The 20707-nt window shown below is 40.1% G+C and overlaps 1 protein-coding gene and 1 long non-coding RNA gene across 3 annotated transcripts; one reads left to right on the top strand and one right to left on the bottom strand.

Annotated features, from left to right (window-relative positions):
- Positions 1–4518: 4518 nt before the first annotated feature.
- Positions 4519–12851, top strand: LOC143891443 (uncharacterized). 2 transcript variants are annotated; one of them, XR_013255337.1, is made up of 4 exons: positions 4519–4614; positions 4787–4872; positions 4967–5066; positions 12604–12851. It is a non-coding gene; the product is annotated as an uncharacterized LOC143891443 (long non-coding RNA). The 2 variants fall into 2 exon arrangements; XR_013255336.1 differs by lacking the exon at positions 12604–12851 and having other exon boundaries at positions 4967–5204.
- A 1412-nt stretch (positions 12852–14263) lies between these two features.
- On the bottom strand, positions 14264–17872 carry LOC143891442 (protein CUP-SHAPED COTYLEDON 3-like). Its single transcript, XM_077396015.1, has 3 exons — positions 17418–17872; positions 15574–15839; positions 14264–14888 (listed from the first exon to the last, which is right to left on the bottom strand). Exons 1-3 carry the CDS (start codon positions 17584–17586, stop codon positions 14508–14510), a joined length of 816 nt encoding a protein of 271 aa, XP_077252130.1. The 5' UTR covers positions 17587–17872; the 3' UTR covers positions 14264–14507.
- Between the last annotated feature and the right edge of the window lie 2835 nt (positions 17873–20707).

Raw genomic sequence — 20707 nt, 5'->3', positions numbered from 1 at the left:
CGGCGTCCCCTCCCCAAGGATCGTCCATTTCAATGAGCAGCTCAACGGGGACGGACTCCGTGCCAACCTTGACTTGCTTGAAGAAGTCCGTGAGGAATCTCAGATCAGGGCTGCGGCCTATAAGCAGAAAGTGTCCAGATATCATGACGTCAAGATCCGACCAAGAGAATTCCGTGCCGGCCACCTAGTCCTGAGGAAGGCCTCCGTTTCCCAGCCAAGAAGAGTAGGCAAGCTCTCTCCGACCTGGGAAGGGCCGTACCGAGTCAAAGAAGTCATCCGCCCAGGAAGCTATCGGCTAGAGTCCCTTGACGAACAGATGCTACCGCACGCTTGGAATTCTAGGAATCTTCGGATCTACTATCAGTAATTTTGTTTGCCTTCGTAGACTTGTAAAGAACTGCTGTAATTATCCAAGTTCCGGAATGAATAAAATAAGTTTCCCGAACAAGTGTCCCTCTTTGAGTCACTTATATAAACACCAACATACAGCGCTGGACCACTCCGGCTCATCCTAGTGGCTTGGAGATCAGTTCCAGCCGAGGACGCCCGCAGTGGAAACCACCTTCAAATATTTTCTAAGTGTTTGCGTACCAAGCTCCCAGCTCGGTTCTCGCGGACTTAGGACGAGCAGTAGTGGTGCACTCCGGCTCATCCTAGTGGCTTGGCGATCAGTTCCAGCCGAGGACGCCCGCAGTGGAAACCACCTTCAAATATTTTCTAAGTGTTTGCGTACCAAGCTCCCAGCTCGGTTCTCGCGGACTTAGGACGAGCAGTAGTGGTGCACTCCGGCTCATCCTAGTGGCTTGGAGATCAGTTCCAGCCGAGGACGCCCGCAGTGGAAACCACCTTCAAATATTTTCTAAGTGTTTGCGTACCAAGCTCCCAGCTCGGTTCTCGCAGACTTAGGACGAGCAGTAGTGGTGCACTCCGGCTCATCCTAGTGGCTTGGAGATCAGTTCCAGCCGAGGACGCCCGTAGTTGAAACCACTTCCAAAGAATCTAAGTGTTTGCATACTTAGCTCCCAGCTGGGTGCTTGCAGACCTTCTCGGTCGTTGAAGTGGGGTTGAAGTGGTTCACTCCGGCTCGTTGTAAATGGCTCACAGACCCTCTCGGTCAACGACGGGCAACCACTCCGGCTCGACAGAAAGAGAAGGAAGCAGCACAGAAATTATGCGTACAAAAAACAAGAATGCCGTACAGACAGTTGAACAAAAGTGTATTTGTATTCATAGTATTCATATTACAAAATTGCTCTCTTCGCCGAGCTGGCTTACAAAGAATGGGCCTTACGAACTGTGCAAAAAACATGCCACCAAAAAGAAAGATAAGAGCAAGAGGGCTGCTACTCAGGCCTCCTCGTCGACCACTCCCTCGGTGACGACCTCTGTGGGAGTGAGGGTTGCAAGCTCGCCGACCTCAGCAGAGGAGACTGCGGCCACAGTCACCTCCGCATCCATCTCAACAGGCCGGGAGGAGTCCGGTTCGTCTTCCTCTTCGTCATCCTCCCCCTCCGGAGGTGCATACGGAACGGTCAGTCCGTCCAAGGAAACGCCGGGGTGAAGCCTCTTCACCTGCTCGGAGCAGAGAAGGAAACCCGCCCTATAGGCCTGGAGGCCCAAGTCGAAGTGCTGAGCCTCCTTCCTCTCCTCGGTCTCCTTCACGGCCTTCTCCACGGCCGCCTTCTCCTTCTTTCCGGCCCTCTCCGCCGAACTTAGGAGATCCTGCACGGCCTGGTTCTTGACCCTCTGCAGTTCGTCCTGTAAGCTGTTGAGTTCGGCTTCTTTGATCTGGACGGCTTCGGTAAGCTCGCCGTTCTCTTTCTGGAGCTGGGCCTTCTCGGACTCGATCCTTGTGATCGTCTCAGAGAAGAGATATCGTTTCTTAGCCATGTCCCTCGAGTAGACTTGGAGTTGATAGAGGGCGGAGCTGATTGCCGCTTCGCAGGTCTCCGGCACCTCTTTCTCGACTTCTAACCGGTCGCGTGGGAGGACGCCCTTGTACATCAATTCCGTGGCCACCCGGGTATCCCCCAGGCCGGTGTCCGTTTTCTGCACGGCCCAGTTCGGGCGGAAGACGTTGTCGCCTCCAACCGTCGTGGCGGCGGCGATGCCCAGAACTGCCCCGCCGTGTTGCGGCCCTGTCGTCCCTCCAGACTTGGAGCTCTGACCCGTGGCATCTGCCCGGCTCGATAGGGCAAGCTTATGCGTCGCCCGGCTGCTTTTCAGAGGCTTAGCCAGTGCGACCATCGGCGGAGTCGACTCCGGCACCTTCCTCTTCTTGCCCTTGGCTTGGGGCTGCTCCTGCGCTGGGGACGCTTGGGAGGTCTGCTTGATTCTGTCCAACAGGGACATCTGCTTCACCATTTCTGCGAGAGAGAACGGAACGCAGTCAGAACTATGAAAAATTGAAGAACAGTTCAGGAAAATAAAATGCTGGCCTAAAAAGTCTACATACGTGCCGGCGTCGCACGACTGACCCCGAGCGCTACCAGCTCAGCCTCCTCTTCGAACTCTGAGCAGTGTATTTGACCTCGCTTGAGCTCTTCTTTGATCAGAGCGAAGGTCATATGGTCATAATCCTCAAGGGCTGGTTTCTTACTAAGGCGACGAGTGTCCGGCGTTCTCCATTGTAATGAGAACGGCCAGTGGGAGCCCGGCACGGTGTCCTTTACGTAGAAAAACCTGTTCTTCCATGTGTGAATGGAAGTAGGTATCCCAGTGATCATTCTCACTTCAGGCCTCTGGCTAATGTAGGTCCAGCCGCCGTCCTTATGCCTCTTCACCTCCGGACCCGAGAACGACAGGGATGGTATCCCTTCTTCAACAAAAGGGGTAACCTGTCCTGAGTCCTGCCAACTATCTCCCTCCTGGGTCGTAATATTCAGATTGGCTGGGGCTATGATATTCCGCTTTGTATCCTGATCACACCAGCGCCATCGACTCCGCCATTTAAAGTTTTCTCTTTAACAATTTTCTTTTTAAGAGTATAAAGTATAAGGTTGGATACAATATGATCCAATCTTCTTTCTGAGTTCTAATGATTCTTCTATGAATCATAGATTCCTTTCGATTTCCAATTGTAAGAAAAAGAATCGAGTATAAATTGCGTAAGTAATTGCAGGAGGAGCAGTACCAGTCCCTCGATCGCCACAACGATTTCACTTTGACTCTGTTTCCTTCTTCCTTCTTCCCCGCTTCCTTACCTCTTTTCTTCTCTTGGCACCATCGGCATTTACTTCTCCATTTAAAATTATCGTAACTGCAGGATGAGCAAAACCAGTCCCCCCGCCGGCGAGTCCATTTAAAATTATCCCCTCCATCACTCTCACCCATTCCTCCTTCATATTTCATCCAGACATTCAAATTTGATGGTATTCCACTTTCGTTTGTCTCCTTTTTGACTTTTGATAGTCCAAGTTGGGGAGAATTGATGCAATCATTTCTTCTCTACAACCTTGGTTTATCTTGAAGCCTCATCGGCTTCAAGAAGAATTCCCTGCCTCCCTATTGAAAAGTGCATTTGTTCTTTTTGGAGTATATCACACTGTTTTCAAAGAGACTGTCTATCCAATAGAATGTGGACCATGTTCATTATGAAAATGTCACACTGAAACCCTTGCCTTAAAATGATCACTTTGAAAACTGAACAAGGGATCAAGAATTTGTATTCTCTTGTGTACGTTTGATAACCATGTAGAGATGCAGATAGCTCTTCATCTGAGTTTTGCTAACTAACACCATGGAAATGATGTTCTCCATACTCCCATCGTCAATCATGCCACGAACACCATTAAAGAAATGATATATTCACCCCCTTTTTTTACTTGACTAATATTGTTTTTAATATAAGTAGTAGTAGTAGTGGTAGTGGTAGTGGTAGTGCTAGTTAAAAGATATACGCTGAAACATTGTGAAAAAAATATTTAATGAAGCACCCAAGAGAAAGGACCAACATGGTGATGTTTTTTTTTCCTTGACAAGCTTCAAAACACAACAATTGTAAAAAAGAATGGAATGCTTATGAGGCTTTGATACATAGATGACCTGGCACTTGAAATGAATATTCTGGCCAGTTGATGGCTCACAATGTTACTTTATTCCTTTGTTTGGCCTTTTGGTATTGTATACATTTGTTCTCTGTCTTTTGTTTTTATGAAAGGAGGTTATTATGTTACTTGAAAAGATACATAAAAATTGTGTAAGGGAATTGTGAATTTTCCTTCACCAATATGCAGTGCTTTTGTCAACATTTATTCCTTTTTAGCCTTTATGGACATAGATAATGACATCTATTTAATTTGTTCTGAGAATAAGCAAACTTCTGTCTGTGCAGTCGTTACTGCCATGCCCAGGTGGTTAGAAATGTGAGGACTGGCTGTGTTTGTTTATTACCAATGCACAATTATTTTGTCAACATTTCTTTTATTGGCTTTTATGGAAACATTTAAGGGTTGCTTTTTAATGTGTTTTAAGTATAAGCTTAATTCTGTCTGTGCAATCCTTTATTCCCGTTCCCAGGTTGTTAGAGATAGAGGACTGGCAAAACCAGGGGTTATGGATTTGTTAGTTTTGCCAATCCTTCAGACCTCACAGCAGCTTTGAAAGAAATGAATGGTTCGTACTCTTCCTTCTCATATAGAAACACTGTATATGCGTATACAATAATACACACACACATACAAAAATTCAATAATAATAAAATAATAATAGACACACGCGCGCACACACTATGCATTATATATGTAACCCATGTCAATGTCATGGAATTTCACATGCAATCATTCAGGTAAATACGTTGGGAACCGACCAATCAAGCTGCGGAAGAGCACATGGAGGGAGAGGACTGATGCTGAGGCCATGGAAAGACAAAAGGTGGCTTTTACATTCTCATTAAGCCACTCTTTAGCCACTCATCATCATTTTGTATTATTGCTTACACTTTTTTTCTTTGAACTGCCCTTGCCAGAACCACACTCATAAGAAACCAAAGCTTTCGAAGAAGAGTGTCCTGCACAAGTAAAGCTGCAAAACATTCAAGACCTGATGATCAATCCATCAACAAAAGGGCAAGTAACTGAAATACCCATTTCATCACTGCTGTCATATTGTTGTTTTCATTATGTTTGTTGTTATTATCATTTTCACATTTAATGAAAAAAAATAATTACTTTACATTTCAGAAGTCTGTGTCTTTGAGTATATTTGACGCGAAAGGTTTTATTTACTGTTTTCTTTGTTTTTTCTTCATCTTCTGTTAATTACTGAAATTTGGCGTGGTTTATATGGTTATGTGGTTTGCTTGTGGTTTCTATGGTTCTGTGGTTTGCCTCCTATCAGTGGGTCACCAGTCACCCTTCCTAATTAATTATGCTAACCTTAATTAGTTGGTTGGAAAAATCATATAACCACCTAGTCTTTGATTTGATATGATCTTACTAGTTTTATACCAATGGCTTTTTTTGATGTAGGGTGGTGTTTCTGCTATTGTTGCTGGATCTTTACTTGCGTGCCTAAGTCCTAACTGATGTGGAATCAAAGATGGGAACAGATAACCAGCAAAATAGAGTTGATTTTATTGATAACATGTTAAAGGAAGATGATAAATACCATTGAAAAAAAGAAGATGATAAATCCGTCCCCAATTTCCCTTCCCCCGCCCCTTTCGATGGTCTTTTAGCCATAGTCCCCTCATAGTCGGTCATCCTCTCTCTCTGTGTGTGTGTGTGTTGGGGGGGGGGGGGGGGGGGGGGGGGCGAACAAAGGCAGCCAAAGCCCTACAAAAACCCAAAATCTGTTTCAGTTCCATTTGATTTCTATTGGTTCTCCTCACGACACAAGCATGCAGACACCACAACCAAAGCCAAGGCAAACAATGAAACTGAGAAAGTTATACCGTGATTACCGACACTGCGAAAATTGGGAGACGGTTTGGTTTGGTCAGAGGAGGGAGAGAAGTTTCCACTTGGGAAAAGGTTTTTGATGAGAAATCATGTAGAGGGGAAAAGTGAGTTGAAGGGTTTGTAGATGTGTGTAAAGAGTAGGGGAGGAAATTCTGACTTGAATGAGATACGATCATAGTTGTCAACCAGTGACTCGACTCGTGACTCGATTTCTTAATTTTATGACTCGTGACTGGACTCGACTTGTGACTTGTAAGAGTCTTTGAAAAGAGTAGAAATGTAGTTGAAAAAAATATCATTATATCTCAAAAGATGAAACATGTAAAAAAAATATAACCCAATTGCACATAGATAAAGCACTAAGCCAAAAATATCCATCCATCCATCCATAATATATACTAAGCACGTAACTTTCCAAATGTCATTCACCTTTTCCAGAAAAAGTTTTCCCTGGAAAGTATTTCCCCCTACATCATGTTTTGATCTTTTGATGGGGTGGGGTGGAGCCCATATTCTATACCCAAGAATAGCATGGGTAGGGTCCACTATTTTACCCTTGATCTTTTGAGCCCATCAAATCTATCCTAACCCATGCATACACCGTAGGACCAACTTTTTTTTGAATGGTTTGGACTAATTATTTTACACCTCATGCTATGATGGGGTGGGGTCCAATATTTAATGACCATGCCTAGGATTGGTGGGGCCTGCTGTCTCTATGCAAACCAATGCAGAAAATGGGGCCCACCATTTTACCCCTAATGTTATTGACAAGGTGGTGTCCACATTCCCTACCCAAACTTATGCATTTGACTGGAGCCCGCCGTTTTACATCTCATGTTTTGATGGCGTGGGGCCCACCATTTTACTAGCAAATAACTACATGCTTGTAACTTACAAAAATATTTAAGTTTTAAGTTCCTACTTCCAAGTTTTCAACCATTAAAGCAAGAAGTCCAGGCCCAACGACTCGATTCAACTTGTAAGAGTCATAGTTTTTTTACTCGACTCGTAAGAGTCACCAGATGACTCGTAAGAGTTTTCGACAGAGGCTACTCGACTCGACTTGAAAGCCCGGCGACTCGACTCGACTTGAGAGTTGACTCGTAAGAGTTTGACAACTATAGATATGATGCTTCCATTATGTGTGAAGAATAGAGGGCTGGCAGCATTTCCTTATATGAGGACAGCAAAAAACAACCGCTTCAGCCCTCGTGATATGCTTCCCCGCAATCTCCCTCGATTCTCCTCTCTCTTCTCCTTATCCATCTTGCCACCATCTCTCTATATTCGCCTTTTCCTTTAAACCAAAAGAAGATTGCTCATTGTCTCTAATCTCTGTATATAACATTTTAGTGAATGAATATGCCTATGGGTATGTTTATCTTTTGTATATTCCTCTTTATATAAATACATAAGTGAGGGGGAGATTTTCCCAACTCACAATTTCTCTCATTCTCTTCCTCAACATGTTAAACCTAATCTTACCACATCACAAACCATCCATCCCTCAAGGATCCAGGATTAAGTCCCTCACAATTTGTCAATTTAGAAAGGACCTGGTTAGAAACTCCCTCAATAAGCCTGTTTTGGAAGAGACCCAGATCAAAATTCGGTTGGAAAAGCTCTTCATTCAGCCTGAAGTCAACATTTCTACTGAGACTTCTCTTTTGAGCAGAAAAGGTATTCAAGGGTTCCAGCATATTTTTTTAGCAGACACGTGAATAGACGCACAAATATTCAGGTTGAGTTCAGGAAAGGCAGCATGAGGAGGGATGACCATCCTTGTGAGACTGTGAGCTATGATGTAGTTCTTGGCCTTTGACTAGTGCATCGGAGAAGGACTCATCGGGAGAAAAAAATTGGCTAACTGCTTGTAAAGGAAATACGAGGGTAAAGGCCATCAGAGAGGGGGGGGGGGGGAGAGGGAATCCTGTGTGGATTTATCATATTCCAATCTAAAAGAAACAAACAACACAACAAAAGAAAATACTAGCAGTGGTCCACGAACGGCAAGCTGCAAATCCTCTCTAACTGCCAATGAACTCCCTCACACATCGGTTGCAGGTATTTACCACGTAGATTAGTGGTGTAAGTAGTCAACAGGGAGGAGGCAAGCATTAGATTTACCTGGAACTTACCTCGTAGAATAGTGGTAAGTAGTGTTTCGCTGTCAACCTTGTCGAGTAGTGGTATAGCGTGTCATTACCAATATATTGAGAAGAGAGGAGGGAAGAGAGAGAAAGAGAGAAAAAGCTTCATTCTTAAGAATTCCAAGCAAAATTCTACCTTTTTTTGTGGATTTTGGCTTGGATTTCATAGGGAGGGGAGACAAGGGTGACACAACAGCAGACATGCAATGATTAACCAGGGGACATCCCTGGTAGTCATCTCCTGGGATGTCAATGCTATATTGGCAACCAAACAAGGAGTTCTGCTGACATGGCACCCAAATGCCAACCAAAACCTCTAAGCCATCCAGGTTGTTGTGCAACCAAACACACCCTAATAGTCCATCCTTTAGTCTTTTATTATTAATAAAATCCCTAAAGTACCCCATTACTGCAACCATTCCAAAAAAAAATGCCCCTTTACAACTAAATAATCTCAAAACAGGTTAAAATAAACATTAATGCCTGCACTTCACTTCTCCTAAAACTGAAACATAAAAAAAGGACTTAGCTGATAAGTCTTCTTGAAAAACTTTGAATTTGCTGCTACATCAACTTCCCAGCTGAGAAGAACCCGGCTCTGATGAGTTGATTTCCTTGTACTCTTGCTAAATATGTAGATCTATCTGCTAGAATTCATTTTTTGTAATCCATGTTATTTTCGGTGGGTAGTTTGCTCTTCCATTTGATGAGAAATTTCTCTAGCATTCCATCTTGTGTAAGAACTAAGAACAGTCTCAATATCAAGAATATTCTCAATTTCTTCAGTTGGCCATTGAAGAAATTGATCAGCCCACAAATCTGCAGTCTCAATATCAAGAATATTCTCAATTTCTTCAGTTGGCCATTGAAGAAATTGATCAGCCCACAAATCTGCCCCTCCATTAGACCCCTCTTCATCATGCCCCGAGTAGTATGAATAGGACTGATTTGAGTTCTATTGGTAACTCTAACAAATATGCATTTGGTCTTGTGCAAGGCCCATACTTTTTTGCTTTCAATTTGTGATATGTACCTTGCGAGAAATCTCCGTTTTCAAGTACACCACAACTTGATCACCCACTTCATACTCTTAACCGTTCTTCACAAATCAGCCCTTCCCTCGTACTAGGCATTATTGGCTTCAATAAATTTTCCTAATTCATGCAATTGCTTTATATTCTGTGCATATGCATTGACATGGTCGCTTATCCGAATATTTTCGAGCAAAGGTATTTAAGTTCAGCATGTGCTTTGGATTCGGCCTTAGGCTACTTTGAATGAAGTGTGACTTGTGGTACCCCTCCTATAACTAAGGGACTTGAAAGACACCTAAATGACACTTGAAAAATTAGAATATCAGCCTTGGGATGGTCCCCATCATTCTTCCACCTTCAGTGCGAGCTAGTATGATTTATCTACATCTCAAGTCCTCGTGGCTACTAAATACGCTACGCTCTGATCTGTAACTTTAGACCTAATAAGTACACAGAAGTAGTATCTCTTCTGATTCAGGTAACCCATTAAGTAGTGCCGAGTTATAGAATTTATCAGCATACTCCCCCACTAACATATCTTTCTGGCATAGAGATTGATAACTCTCAAATAAATTCTATCTGTAATTGATGGGCAGATAACACACTTTCAATTTTACTTTCATATCCTCCCAATTTGGATGCGGGGCTTACCAACAAGATCACGTGACTCTACTAGCCTTTGCCACCATATCACTGCATCCCTTTTTAACTTATTCTTCACAAAAGTAATTTTCTCTCTTCTAACATGTCTCCATTGAACGAAATCGTCTACAGTGATTGAGAAACCAAAGAAAGTTTCGGGTTGGAGACTACAGTAAAAATCTAGTACTTTGATTTTGACCCTCCTTTTCAAAAATCTGGAATCTGCCTCCAGTAATCATATGGCTTAACTTCTTCTCCCATGCTTTCTTCAAACACCTGGCATGCTGCTGGACCAAGGTTCCCATACTCCGGAAATCGAGTACTAGGGTTTCGTTTTTCCTTCTTGTTATGAAAGGGGTTTTCCTCCAAATCTTTTTTTTATTATTGGTTCTTCCTCCAAATCTTGCATCTATTGCGTCGATTGTAGATTTGTAGTCCAGATTTTCTTTTGGTAAATTGTTGCCCACTTCACCTTTCGTCTAATCATTGGCGTGGGCTGCACGAGTTTCACCTGGCAAACGCCCATAACTAGGTTGCTCCCTGCACATACCTTGTAGTTGTTGCCTGAGGGCAGCCACTTGTCGGGCTAGTTCTACTAACATAAGGACCCTTTGTTGCTGGGTGAGGTTCCTTCCTTTTGCCATGATGATCCAGATCAGAATCGAAGGCGGAAACAGAGAACCAGCAAAAATAGTTGTTCTTATTGATATATTCTAAAAGAAACGAGCACAACTAATGAAAATCCCTAGTAGTGGTTCTCGTGAATAGGAGTGTAAATGGATATTCGAAAATTCGATAACCGTCCGCATCCGAATCCGTTTAAAGCGAATATTATCCGAATCCGTTTCAAGCGGATATTATCCGAATCCGTTTGAGATATCCGGCTCTTAGCGGATGCGAATCTGGTAAATGGTATATCCGATCCGTTAAACATCCGAATCCGAGAAGTACATGCTTTTTATTTATTATTGATAATATCATTAATATTTATTTTTAGTAATGACAACACTGTCTTTTGTTTCTAAAAGAAAAGTGAATTTTCTTTTTAGAAAAAAAAAACAGAAGTGTTTTGGGTGGTCTGGTTTTAGGGTTAGAAAAATTCATTCGAGGATTAAGAAGGAGAAGAAAGATAAATGTTCGAATTTACCGGATAAACGGATACGGATAATATGTCAATTCGAACAATATCCGCTGGAATTGAATTTGGTAATTGATATTAAATATCCGTCGAATCCGAATCCGAATTCGGACAGTGTATACAGTAATCGAATTTGTATATAGCCATATCCGATTCGAATTCGATCCGTTTACACCCCTACTTGTGAACAACAAGCTTCAAAATCTTCCCTCCAACTGCCTGTGAACTCCTTAGTCCTTACCCCCATCTCTTAACAGTCACTCCTCTAGTCTTTTATTAGTAAAATCTGCAAAGTATCCTGTACTACTAAACACTCCCAAAACAGATTAAAATTGTTGCAGGGTATTGTTAAAGGGCATTATAGTTTGTACATGTAACCCTATTTGGGAATATATATATACATCATATTACATGAGAACTTTCTAAGGGGACTCCATCTTCTTCCTTCTTCTCTTCTCACAACAACATGGTATCAGAGCAAAATCTGATCCAACGAAAACAACACCAACAAAAAAAAGGAAGGAAAGAAAGGAAGAGACCCTCTCTCCCATCTCTCGCAAATCAGAAGTTAGAACCTTTGGCTTTGCTACTACATCACTAACCCTCATCAAAATCCTGTCATCACTAACCCACTTCAAAATGCTGTGATTCAAGTCTTTGAGTCATCGAATATTTAATAGTAGTATTTTGATTTACGTCCTCTTTCCCATTTAATTGTGCCTTTCAGTTTGCTTATGGCTAACCAGTGGAGTTCTGGAACTCGGACACACTGCAATTTGCCAAGCATGCAAGTCTGTTTCGAGTCTAGCAAGTTGTGAGATATGTCTCCAAATCTATACTATATATAAATGGAAAACTTGGGTGGCCCCTAAGGTTGTTATATAAAATGTTATAATTGTAATGTTTCCTTTAATTATTAATTATTATATCATTACACTGTTATTATTGCTATTATTATTTGAGATAGGCTAGGACGACTGATGTTGTCTTGATTTGTGAAAACAACCATGATCCAATCCACACTTGGTGTATGTACTTTGTGATTGGGATCATTAATCTGATGGGCCATCACAAGGCAACCCAGTGAGTCCAGATCTTATGCTGAATTGAGATCTCATTCACAAGTTGAGGCGTTAAAAAATCAATGTCTTAAAAACTTTTCAAATGACTTCTTTTTCATCATGCTCAATGGGAAGTCTAGAATAATCCCAAGAGTGGGTGGGATCAAGGGCAATAGGCTGGACTTGTGATGACCAACAATATTCATAAGACACGCAGGCGTGGCAGTTGGTTCATGTTGTACATAGCGTCCATCGCAGAAGGCATTTCGCGGATGGTCTGTTGCATCTGACAGCATCCACCTTGTGAATGAAGACAAAATCTGCTGAAAAGTGAGCCTCTGTGGCTGCTGTCAGATGCAAGAGACCATCTGCGGAATGTCTTCTGTGGTGGACGCTAACTAATCCCTTATTATTATTACTATTATTATTATTATTAGGGTATCGCTAGCGTCCATCGCAAAGGGGCATTTTGCAGCTGGTCTGTCGCATGTCAGACGAGCCACCTCATGAATGAAGACAACAGCTTTTGTCTCCATTCATGAGGTGGCTAATCTGACATGTGACAGACCAGCCGTGAAATACCTTTTGCGATGGATCCTAGCAAAATCCCTTCTTCTTCTTCTTATTATTATTATTATTGGGGTAATAATGATTTGGAACTGTTTTTTCTTTCAGTGTCTGGAGGGAGAAGGAAGCCACTGCTCTCCTGTTCTGCATTCTGGTGCACCATGGCCTAGAACTAACTTCCATTACCAGACCTGCTATCAGAATCTCTGATCAAATTACTTTATAATTTGTGGTTGTAATTCTAAAAGTGTTATGCGTTATTTACAATTTTGTAAATCAATTATTAACTTTTTAACGTATATTTTAATAAATCTTTAGTACACAATTTTTGAGGGCGGGGTAAAGTTTTTCCTTTTCATTGATCCATTATACACAGTAAATCAAAATGTAAAACCAATCCTATGATTTAATGACAACTAATTTTACGGCATAAAACTCAATTTGGATGCCTAGATAAGTTCAATGCTTCTCCATAAATTCATGCAAATATCTTTATGGCTCTTGACCGTTAAGTCGGGTGCATTTCAAAACGAATTCAGTGGCAAAGTGGTAAAATAAACTTTTAGGATATTTGGAATATGTTCTTTTACTTAGATTACAACGGACCCTTACGCCCTGTTTGGATTGCATGATTTTTTTTATTATTTTTTTTAAGTTTGGGAGGGAAAATTTTACGACGGATCCAATTCAAGTTTTATTTAAAGGGACCTTCAATTTACGATGATATACTTCTAAATTAACCATAAACATATTAGTCTACAATCTTTTTCTTGTAATCCAAATGGAGCTTTATGGAAAAGTTCCTTGGAAAAAATTTCTTTGGAAGTGAGATTTCTAATGCTTAGTAGACACATTTGCCATGGTTTTGTTCCAAAATAGTTTTTTTTCCCCGGAAAATTTGAAACCTAAAGACTAAAATACATGGATTTTGAAAATTATCACGTGCCTTTTTATTTTTTTTAGAAACTTTTTTAGGGATTGTTGAAATACAAGTCTTAGTTGCTTTTATGGGCCACTAGCAAAATGACATGTGGAGATGGATGGACACCCAGAGAGAATTTTATGGTTTTCATAGGGTATATTGTAGGGCTGCAACAGGGTTGGGTTTTTCAAAACCCTAGCCCAACCCTGGATCCCATTATCTCGGCCCTGACCCGCCCTGACCCTGAGTCAGGGCCGAAAAACCTGAACCCATTGCCTGCCCTACAGGGCTCAGTGCTGGCCCTGGACTGCCCTGATTGGTCCTGATTGGGCAGGGCCAGGCCGGCCCTAATTGACCCTAGTGCAAATACCTGTTAAGAGTGCCAAAAATAAAGCAACCACTTATCATATAGAACAAAATGATCAATAAACAAAGAAAGGGAACAAAATAAGATAATATGAATTCAACAACATAACAGGCAACAAAGACAATTAATAATAATAATCTAAAGAAACATCAATCCAAGATAATAGAAAACATTAGCAAAAGAAACATGCACAGATGATTCAATTCTATAATAGAAAACTTAGGGTCGGGCCGGGTCAGGGTACCCGAGGCATTAACCCAGAACCCGACCCGACCTGAGTTAGAGTCTAAAAAAATGAACCCTGACCCGCCCTCAGGGTTGGAAAATCCAGCCCTGACCCTATTCGGGCTCAGGGCGGGTCAGGGCTGACAGGGCAAAACTTGCACCCCTAGTATATTGTTACATGCCCAAAGCTAGAGAGAGAGAAAATAGCAGATGAGTTCTTGGTACATATTAAAAAAAAGAACAAAGAAAAAAGAAGAGACCAAGGTTCTTCAAACTTATTTTCCAAGTGAAAGAATTTATTTTTATAAATAATACAATTGCGATATTTACACACAACAAGAGCAATATTTGCATCCCAACCTGCCAATATTCAACAACATAATTACATACTATCTATCCCTCAAATCCTAATCACAAACAACCCCATATTACAAACAAAATCTAATAATGATAAACTCAAAAGGCAAGCTATAAGACTCTCGTATCCTCAAACCTCATTCACCCTAAATTTGGAAGTCCTCCATCCCCCAACTTTTGATTTCCGAAACCCATATCCAATAGAAAGCTATACTCATCTCCATCTGTAGCATTTTTTTCATTGATGGCTGCACTATCCATCTCTTGGGGAAACCCAAGAAAACTATAGTGCAAAACTGATAGATTTAGGAGGTTATTTGGAGGAATGCTATCCTCTTGCTGTGGGATGTTGGAAAATGTGGTCATTTGCTTATACCCATTTGGCAAGCTTTGGTCAATGGGAGGATATGACCCCATATTTAGAGCAGAGCAACCAATGTTGTCATGATCAAATGCAAACCTAAATTTGGTGGAAGACTCTCCCTGGCTTTTGTTAAAAACTCTACATAACACCCAATCTTCCTGTCAATGGATATTATAACCAAATTAGAGCATAAAGAGAGAAGAAATATTTGAAGCAATCAAAGTAGAGTATAAGATAAACAAATGTCAAATGTCATCATCACGGCTATGTTTCGATAATGCGGCGATTTCACCTCATTTCACTCTGTTTAAAGCAGCTGTCAAAGGCCATTACAAGACTCTAAAAGCTCTCGTCAGCCAATTAAAGTGTAAAACAAGGTGAGTTTGCCCCATTAACAAAACATTGTTGCACTAACTCATCTTGTCTTTTATTATTTAACTAAGGCTATTTCAATTCACAAAAAGCTCTTAAAAGCCAATTAAACCAGAAAATACAAGATGTGTTAGTGCAAGTATCAAATCATGCATGGTAGTGCCAATATCAGTAGCATATATATAAAATATATTGATATGGGCACTACCATGTTTTGGTTATAGATATGAATTCAACTTGTCCCATATGCTTTAACCAGCTGTCTAAGGCTGTTGACACCATTTTGGGAATTGTAACAGCTAGTTAAGCATATAGGACAAGATGAGTTCGCCCCTATTATCAAAACATGGCTGTGCTGATATTATTTCCCTATTTATATGTGTAGCATGAAAGCTGCACATATTTAGTGAATTACCAAAGTGCTATAAGCTGGTGTATTAGTGTCTGCACATGTGAGGGTAGGGGTGCAACCTTAGGAGGCATATATGGGTTCTCTAGCCGAAACTCGTGCATGACCCAATCAGTCTTGATTCCCTTTGGAGCTCTTTCACCGTAGAAAACTAAGGTCTTTCGCATCCCAATTATCACTTTCGTAGTAGTATCAAACACCGGTCGATCTTTTCCAGTGGCTTTCCAGTATCCGGCTTTTGTCGCCCGATTTGCACGCAAACCGTTGGTGTATTTACGGTCGCGAAAGCTGAAGAAGTACCACTCATTGGCCCCTAGCTTAGCCACATCTGAGATTATAAAATATAAATCAGTAAATAATCAACCACCAAAGTATACTAATTTTGCATGGATATTTTTCATCAAAACATTACCAATGAGACATGACTGTTCTCTCTCTCTCTCTCTCAATGTGTGTTGAGTAAATTTTGTATTACTAATTCATGCTAATTTCAATCATATAATTTTTACAACTAAGAAACTCACATGGGTCTATACTAAACCTTAGGAGCACACCTCACATCTACTTTACTGAGTGCAAAATGATGTTCATTTCTCTTTTATAAGATCTTTTTACTACCCTTTAAAGGCTAATAGTGCCTTTTAACTTCATAAACACCCTGTAGAAGTTGCAACACCCTTATCAATTCCAGCTAGCATAGGGCTTAACACTTTCTATTCCATGTTCTCAACCCAAAGGTGAGGTGGAAAGAGGTTTTGGGACCATTAAGGTTTTGGTTTCCTTCCAAGTCTTTTTGTCTACTTGGAGCTTTTGTCTTCTCTATCTCTATCTTTTTTCAATTGGGTGTAACTTAGCTGGGGGAAAGGAGTTTCCATAACCATAGAGTTAAATATCTGGGGGCAATACCGACCTTTATTTTCAATAATGGCAAGGCCATTATTGATCATGATTAATGATTATTTTGAGCTTGAAATTACTAATATCTATTACCTATTCTTAAGAAAAACCAGAATTTTAACCTAATACCTATTCTTAATCATGATTAATGATTATTTTGAGCTTGAAATTACTAATTTTTTTTTTTTTTTATATTATATTTCGCAATTCCCTATCAAACTAATAAATTTGAACTGACAATTCCTTTTTTTTTTTTTTTTTTTTGAAAATTGATATCAATTATGGTTTTTTATGATTGATGAAAAATTATATGATTTTTTCCAATAGAGAAAGTAAAATAGATATTAAATAAATTATCTACAATTAATATTTTTTAACATATAAGTTTGAATTATCTACAATTAATACATCAAATGGACTTCATATTATACCCCTTTGTTTGCAAAGATACACCCCTCTCTTTAACTTTTAACCCTTTCATTCATTTACATGGCTTCTTTGGATTGCAACAGCGAATGAGAGTGTTTAAAAATTAAAACAAATGTATGCTCCCTACAAAAAAAAAATGGATAAATTTATTCTTGGCTATCTCTAGTGTGTAAAATTATGTTGCAATGGATCAAGTTTTGGAAAACCCAAATAACGTTATATTTGCTTCTTCAAAACAATTAAGCATTATTAAATACACAAGGGCCATGAAGTCAAGTCACAAATTCAGTCCCGGCTAACCCACCAAAAGATGGAAAATAGACCACCAATTATTTCTGGTGTGTGTGTGTGTGTGTGTGTGTGTGTGAGAGAGAGAGAGAGAGAGAGAGAGAGAGAGAGAGAGATATTCCCAGTTCACCCACCAAAAAAATGAAAAATAGACTACCAATTATTTCTGGTGTGTGTGTGTGTGTGTGTGTGTGTGAGAGAGAGAGAGAGAGAGAGAGAGAGAGAGAGAGAGAGAGAGAGAGAGAGAGAGAGAGAGAGAGAGAGAGAATTAGGCCATGCAAGGGTCACTCACCTGGTAGCTGCCATGGCTCACACTTGTGCAAGTCTACCTCCACCAAAGTTCCATTTGAGGGTCCCTCATTGGCAATCTTTCTATAAAGATAATGGCAGACCAACTCTTCATCACTTGGGTAGAACCTAAACCCTGGTGGCAGTGTAGCCTCTATATCTCTTAAACCCATATTTGTCTTGGATAGAGGCTGTGGATGAAAGAATGGAATATTGCAGGATTTGAGTTCAGATACTAACTAATTTAGACAGGAATTCTCTAAGATTGACAAAGGTGGTTTGGTCTATAAAAAAGCTTAAACTCCCTAGTTTGAGTTTGAAACTTGGAATATTAGATAGAGAAGATGATGGACAAAAAAGTAGTCAGGTCATGCATGATTGGGTGTTCCTTTGCAATTTCATGCATACTTTTCGAATTCACAGATGTTAGGACCTTATGCTTTTGTAATAAGCTTTAACAAAAACCATAGCCACAAGAAATCTTCCTTCATACTCATCTCATCTTGTGATGCTATTTATAGTTAAAATGTAGGGATTTCAAGGCATTTATTTATGGTAAATATATGTATATATAATGTACTTTACAGGGAAATATTTATCTTCTAGCTAGGTGTCTTCGTCATTTAATTAGATAGCCTTTTCGATGTAGTTGTCACAGCATCAAGAGAAAGACCCCACACAGGATTTGATTAATGGGAGTTTTGCCAAGGGTATATTCGTGGCATTCTGTTAATCAGTAAGAATTGGCCCGCAAGAAAAGGAAGAAAATTTATGGCAGCCCATGTTTGGCAACCATGAAAAATTATTTCACGGAAATACTGGAGTGCCCAACTGCTGAGAATGAGGGAGGGGATTTTGGTTGGCATTTGGGTGTCACATCAGCAAAATTCCTTGCTTGTTGCCTATACAGCACTGAAATCCCTGGAGACTCCCAGGGATGTCTTCTAGTCAATCATTGCATGTCTGCTGACGTGTCACTCTTGTCCCCTCATGAAATTCAAGCCAAAATCTACAAAAGAGGTGGAATTTTGCTTGAATTTCTTGAGAATGGTGCTCTCTCTCTCTTCTCTCTCCTCTCTCTCTATACTGGTAATGATACCCCCTACCACTATTCTCCGAGGTTGATAACCAAACACACTACATACCACTATTTTTTTTAACGGCAAAGAATTATATTACAACGAAAAGAAACACAAGGAAACCCTGACGATCAAGAAGATCGATGCATTGAAAGAACAAATCACAAAGCCACTCCAAGAAAACACGGGGAAGGAAATCTAAGACTTCCAAAGACGACCTCGAGCAACCATCCCTTGCTAGCCTATCGGCCTCTGAATTAGACGATCTCTTTACATGAAATATCGGATCCTCCCACTAAGTTTGATATTTCATCATTCCACTGAGCAAATCTCCACGGAAAAGAGATGATCTAAACCACTTTATCACATTTAAAAAATCGCACTGCACAATTACTTTGTCTAAGCAATCTTTCTCTAACATCTTTTTTCCTCCCACCTTCCATCTCTGCTCATTCTCATAACTGGCCCCCCTAATATTCCTTGGAAATTTTTTTCATGGTTGAAATGTAGAAAATGGTCGTTAGGGAAAGCAATTATTGGCTAAATACTATATCCGGAAATAGATTTTTTGTCCTTTTCTCTATGGAGCATTATATATGGAAATAAAGACAGTGAGCTTCTGTCCTATCTGCATGAATACAGTGATAAATGCGAACTGATTCCAGTGTCTGAGTTTTCATTGGTTAGCAAGAAAAGAAAAAAAACACAAATAATAGAGCTTATGATTCACTATGAGGTGGCAAAAACTTTAAACTTCACCCACAAGTGAAAAGTCAAAAATAGCCCTATTATTTTCTACAGATAAAATTTTTATAATATAAGAATTCCACAAAAAGTAGGGACATATTGGTCTTCTTACCCCCACGACAGTCGTCCAAGGCCTTCACTCGTATCAAGGTTCGAGGAAAAAGGCTCCCAAAAAGACAAAAATACCCATATTACCATGAAAACTACAGGCATTGCCAACAACAATCAGCAAGGGCAATTTTGACAAATTACCATGACTGAACTTTAAGCCTAGACCTGATATGAATGTGAACTCTCTGTACATTGTATCAAATCATGAGTATCCAAAACAGGGGAAAAATGCCAATTATTGCAATATATGAATTTTAGGGTTTCTCTTTTTAGGGTTTTGTGTGGTAGAAAGAATCAAGGCTTTATATTCCACCCTCACAATCATTTTTCTGTAAAAACAAGCAAAAGGGGTTGAAAATTTCATTTCCCCAATGATAATAAGTCTTAAGAATTTCAATCAAAAGTTAAACTGTGATTTAGTTATAAGTTCAATTCATACATAAGTTAAAAAAAACACAAGACAATTTTGGCCATAGTTAGGAAATTTATGGCAACTTGGAGAATATTATGAGAATTAATGTTCTTGAATATAGGGAATCATTTTCATTCAAGCTTCATTTAGTTTTCTTTTGAAGGGGGGGGACCATAGAAAATTTGGAGAATTCTGTCAAGTTTTCGTAAGAATCGCTTCATGGATTATCAAATTCTTGAAAATCAATTAAAAAATAAACTAGAGGTGTGAAAAAAAAAATGTAATATTTAACATTATAATTATTATGAAATAAAACATTTTTTAATATAAAAAAGTGATTTACTATGTAAGGGAAATGGAAAAATGTAAGACAAGAACAACATAGCTCAATCATAAGACAAGAACAACATAGCTCAATCCATCCTTTACAAAAACAAAAAAAAAAAAGTATTAAAAGAATAGCTTTGTCATTTTGTTCATAACCAGTGTAATTTTTGGAGGGAATGTCATGAATGTTCGTTTATCTTTCATCGTCATTTCATTCTCACAGAAAATGACATTCTGATGCTGAGTTTTCCTTCATAGATTAGACATTCTGTTGTCTTTCGAAGATTGAGGAGATAACTTGAGAAAGAGGGGAAAAGGTTGTCTACAAGCATTGTAGAGAGCATTCTCCGGCAGGAAGCATGGCCAAAATGTCGGTTGTTCTCGCAAAATAAAAATAAATATTCCCACATCAGAGAAGTGGATGGATGTGGATGGGCTTATAAGGACTTGTGCACCCTCCCTGTAACCACTAGCTTTTAAGGGTGAGTTCTACCCGGGTCCAAACAAGTGGTATCCGAGCCGGGGCGTGTTAACCCCGGTGTACCGCCGAGGATGGAAAAAACCCATGGTGAAGATCTCAGTAACCCCGTTATGCCTCCGAGGACGTAAGAAAACCCT

The sequence above is a fragment of the Tasmannia lanceolata genome, unplaced genomic scaffold, assembly GCF_043159265.1.
Source record: "Tasmannia lanceolata isolate RefF3 unplaced genomic scaffold, GAP_Taslan_0.1 ptg000013l, whole genome shotgun sequence".
Classification (NCBI taxonomy): domain Eukaryota; kingdom Viridiplantae; phylum Streptophyta; class Magnoliopsida; order Canellales; family Winteraceae; genus Tasmannia; species Tasmannia lanceolata.
This window is presented reverse-complemented; position numbering and strand designations above follow the sequence as displayed.

What these genes read in the sequence shown, in the direction of transcription:
- LOC143891442 (XM_077396015.1), bottom strand. Translation starts at nt 17,586, where the DNA reads ATGGGTTTAAGAGATATAGAGGCTACACTGCCACCAGGGTTTAGGTTC. An exon ending in TGAGCCATGGCAGCTACCAG is followed by an intron (nt 15,840 to 17,417) that starts GTGAGTGACCCT and finishes TTATAATCTCAG; the next exon opens with ATGTGGCTAAGCTAGGGGCC. An exon ending in ACCCATATATGCCTCCTAAG is followed by an intron (nt 14,889 to 15,573) that starts GTTGCACCCCTA and finishes ATCCATTGACAG; the next exon opens with GAAGATTGGGTGTTATGTAG.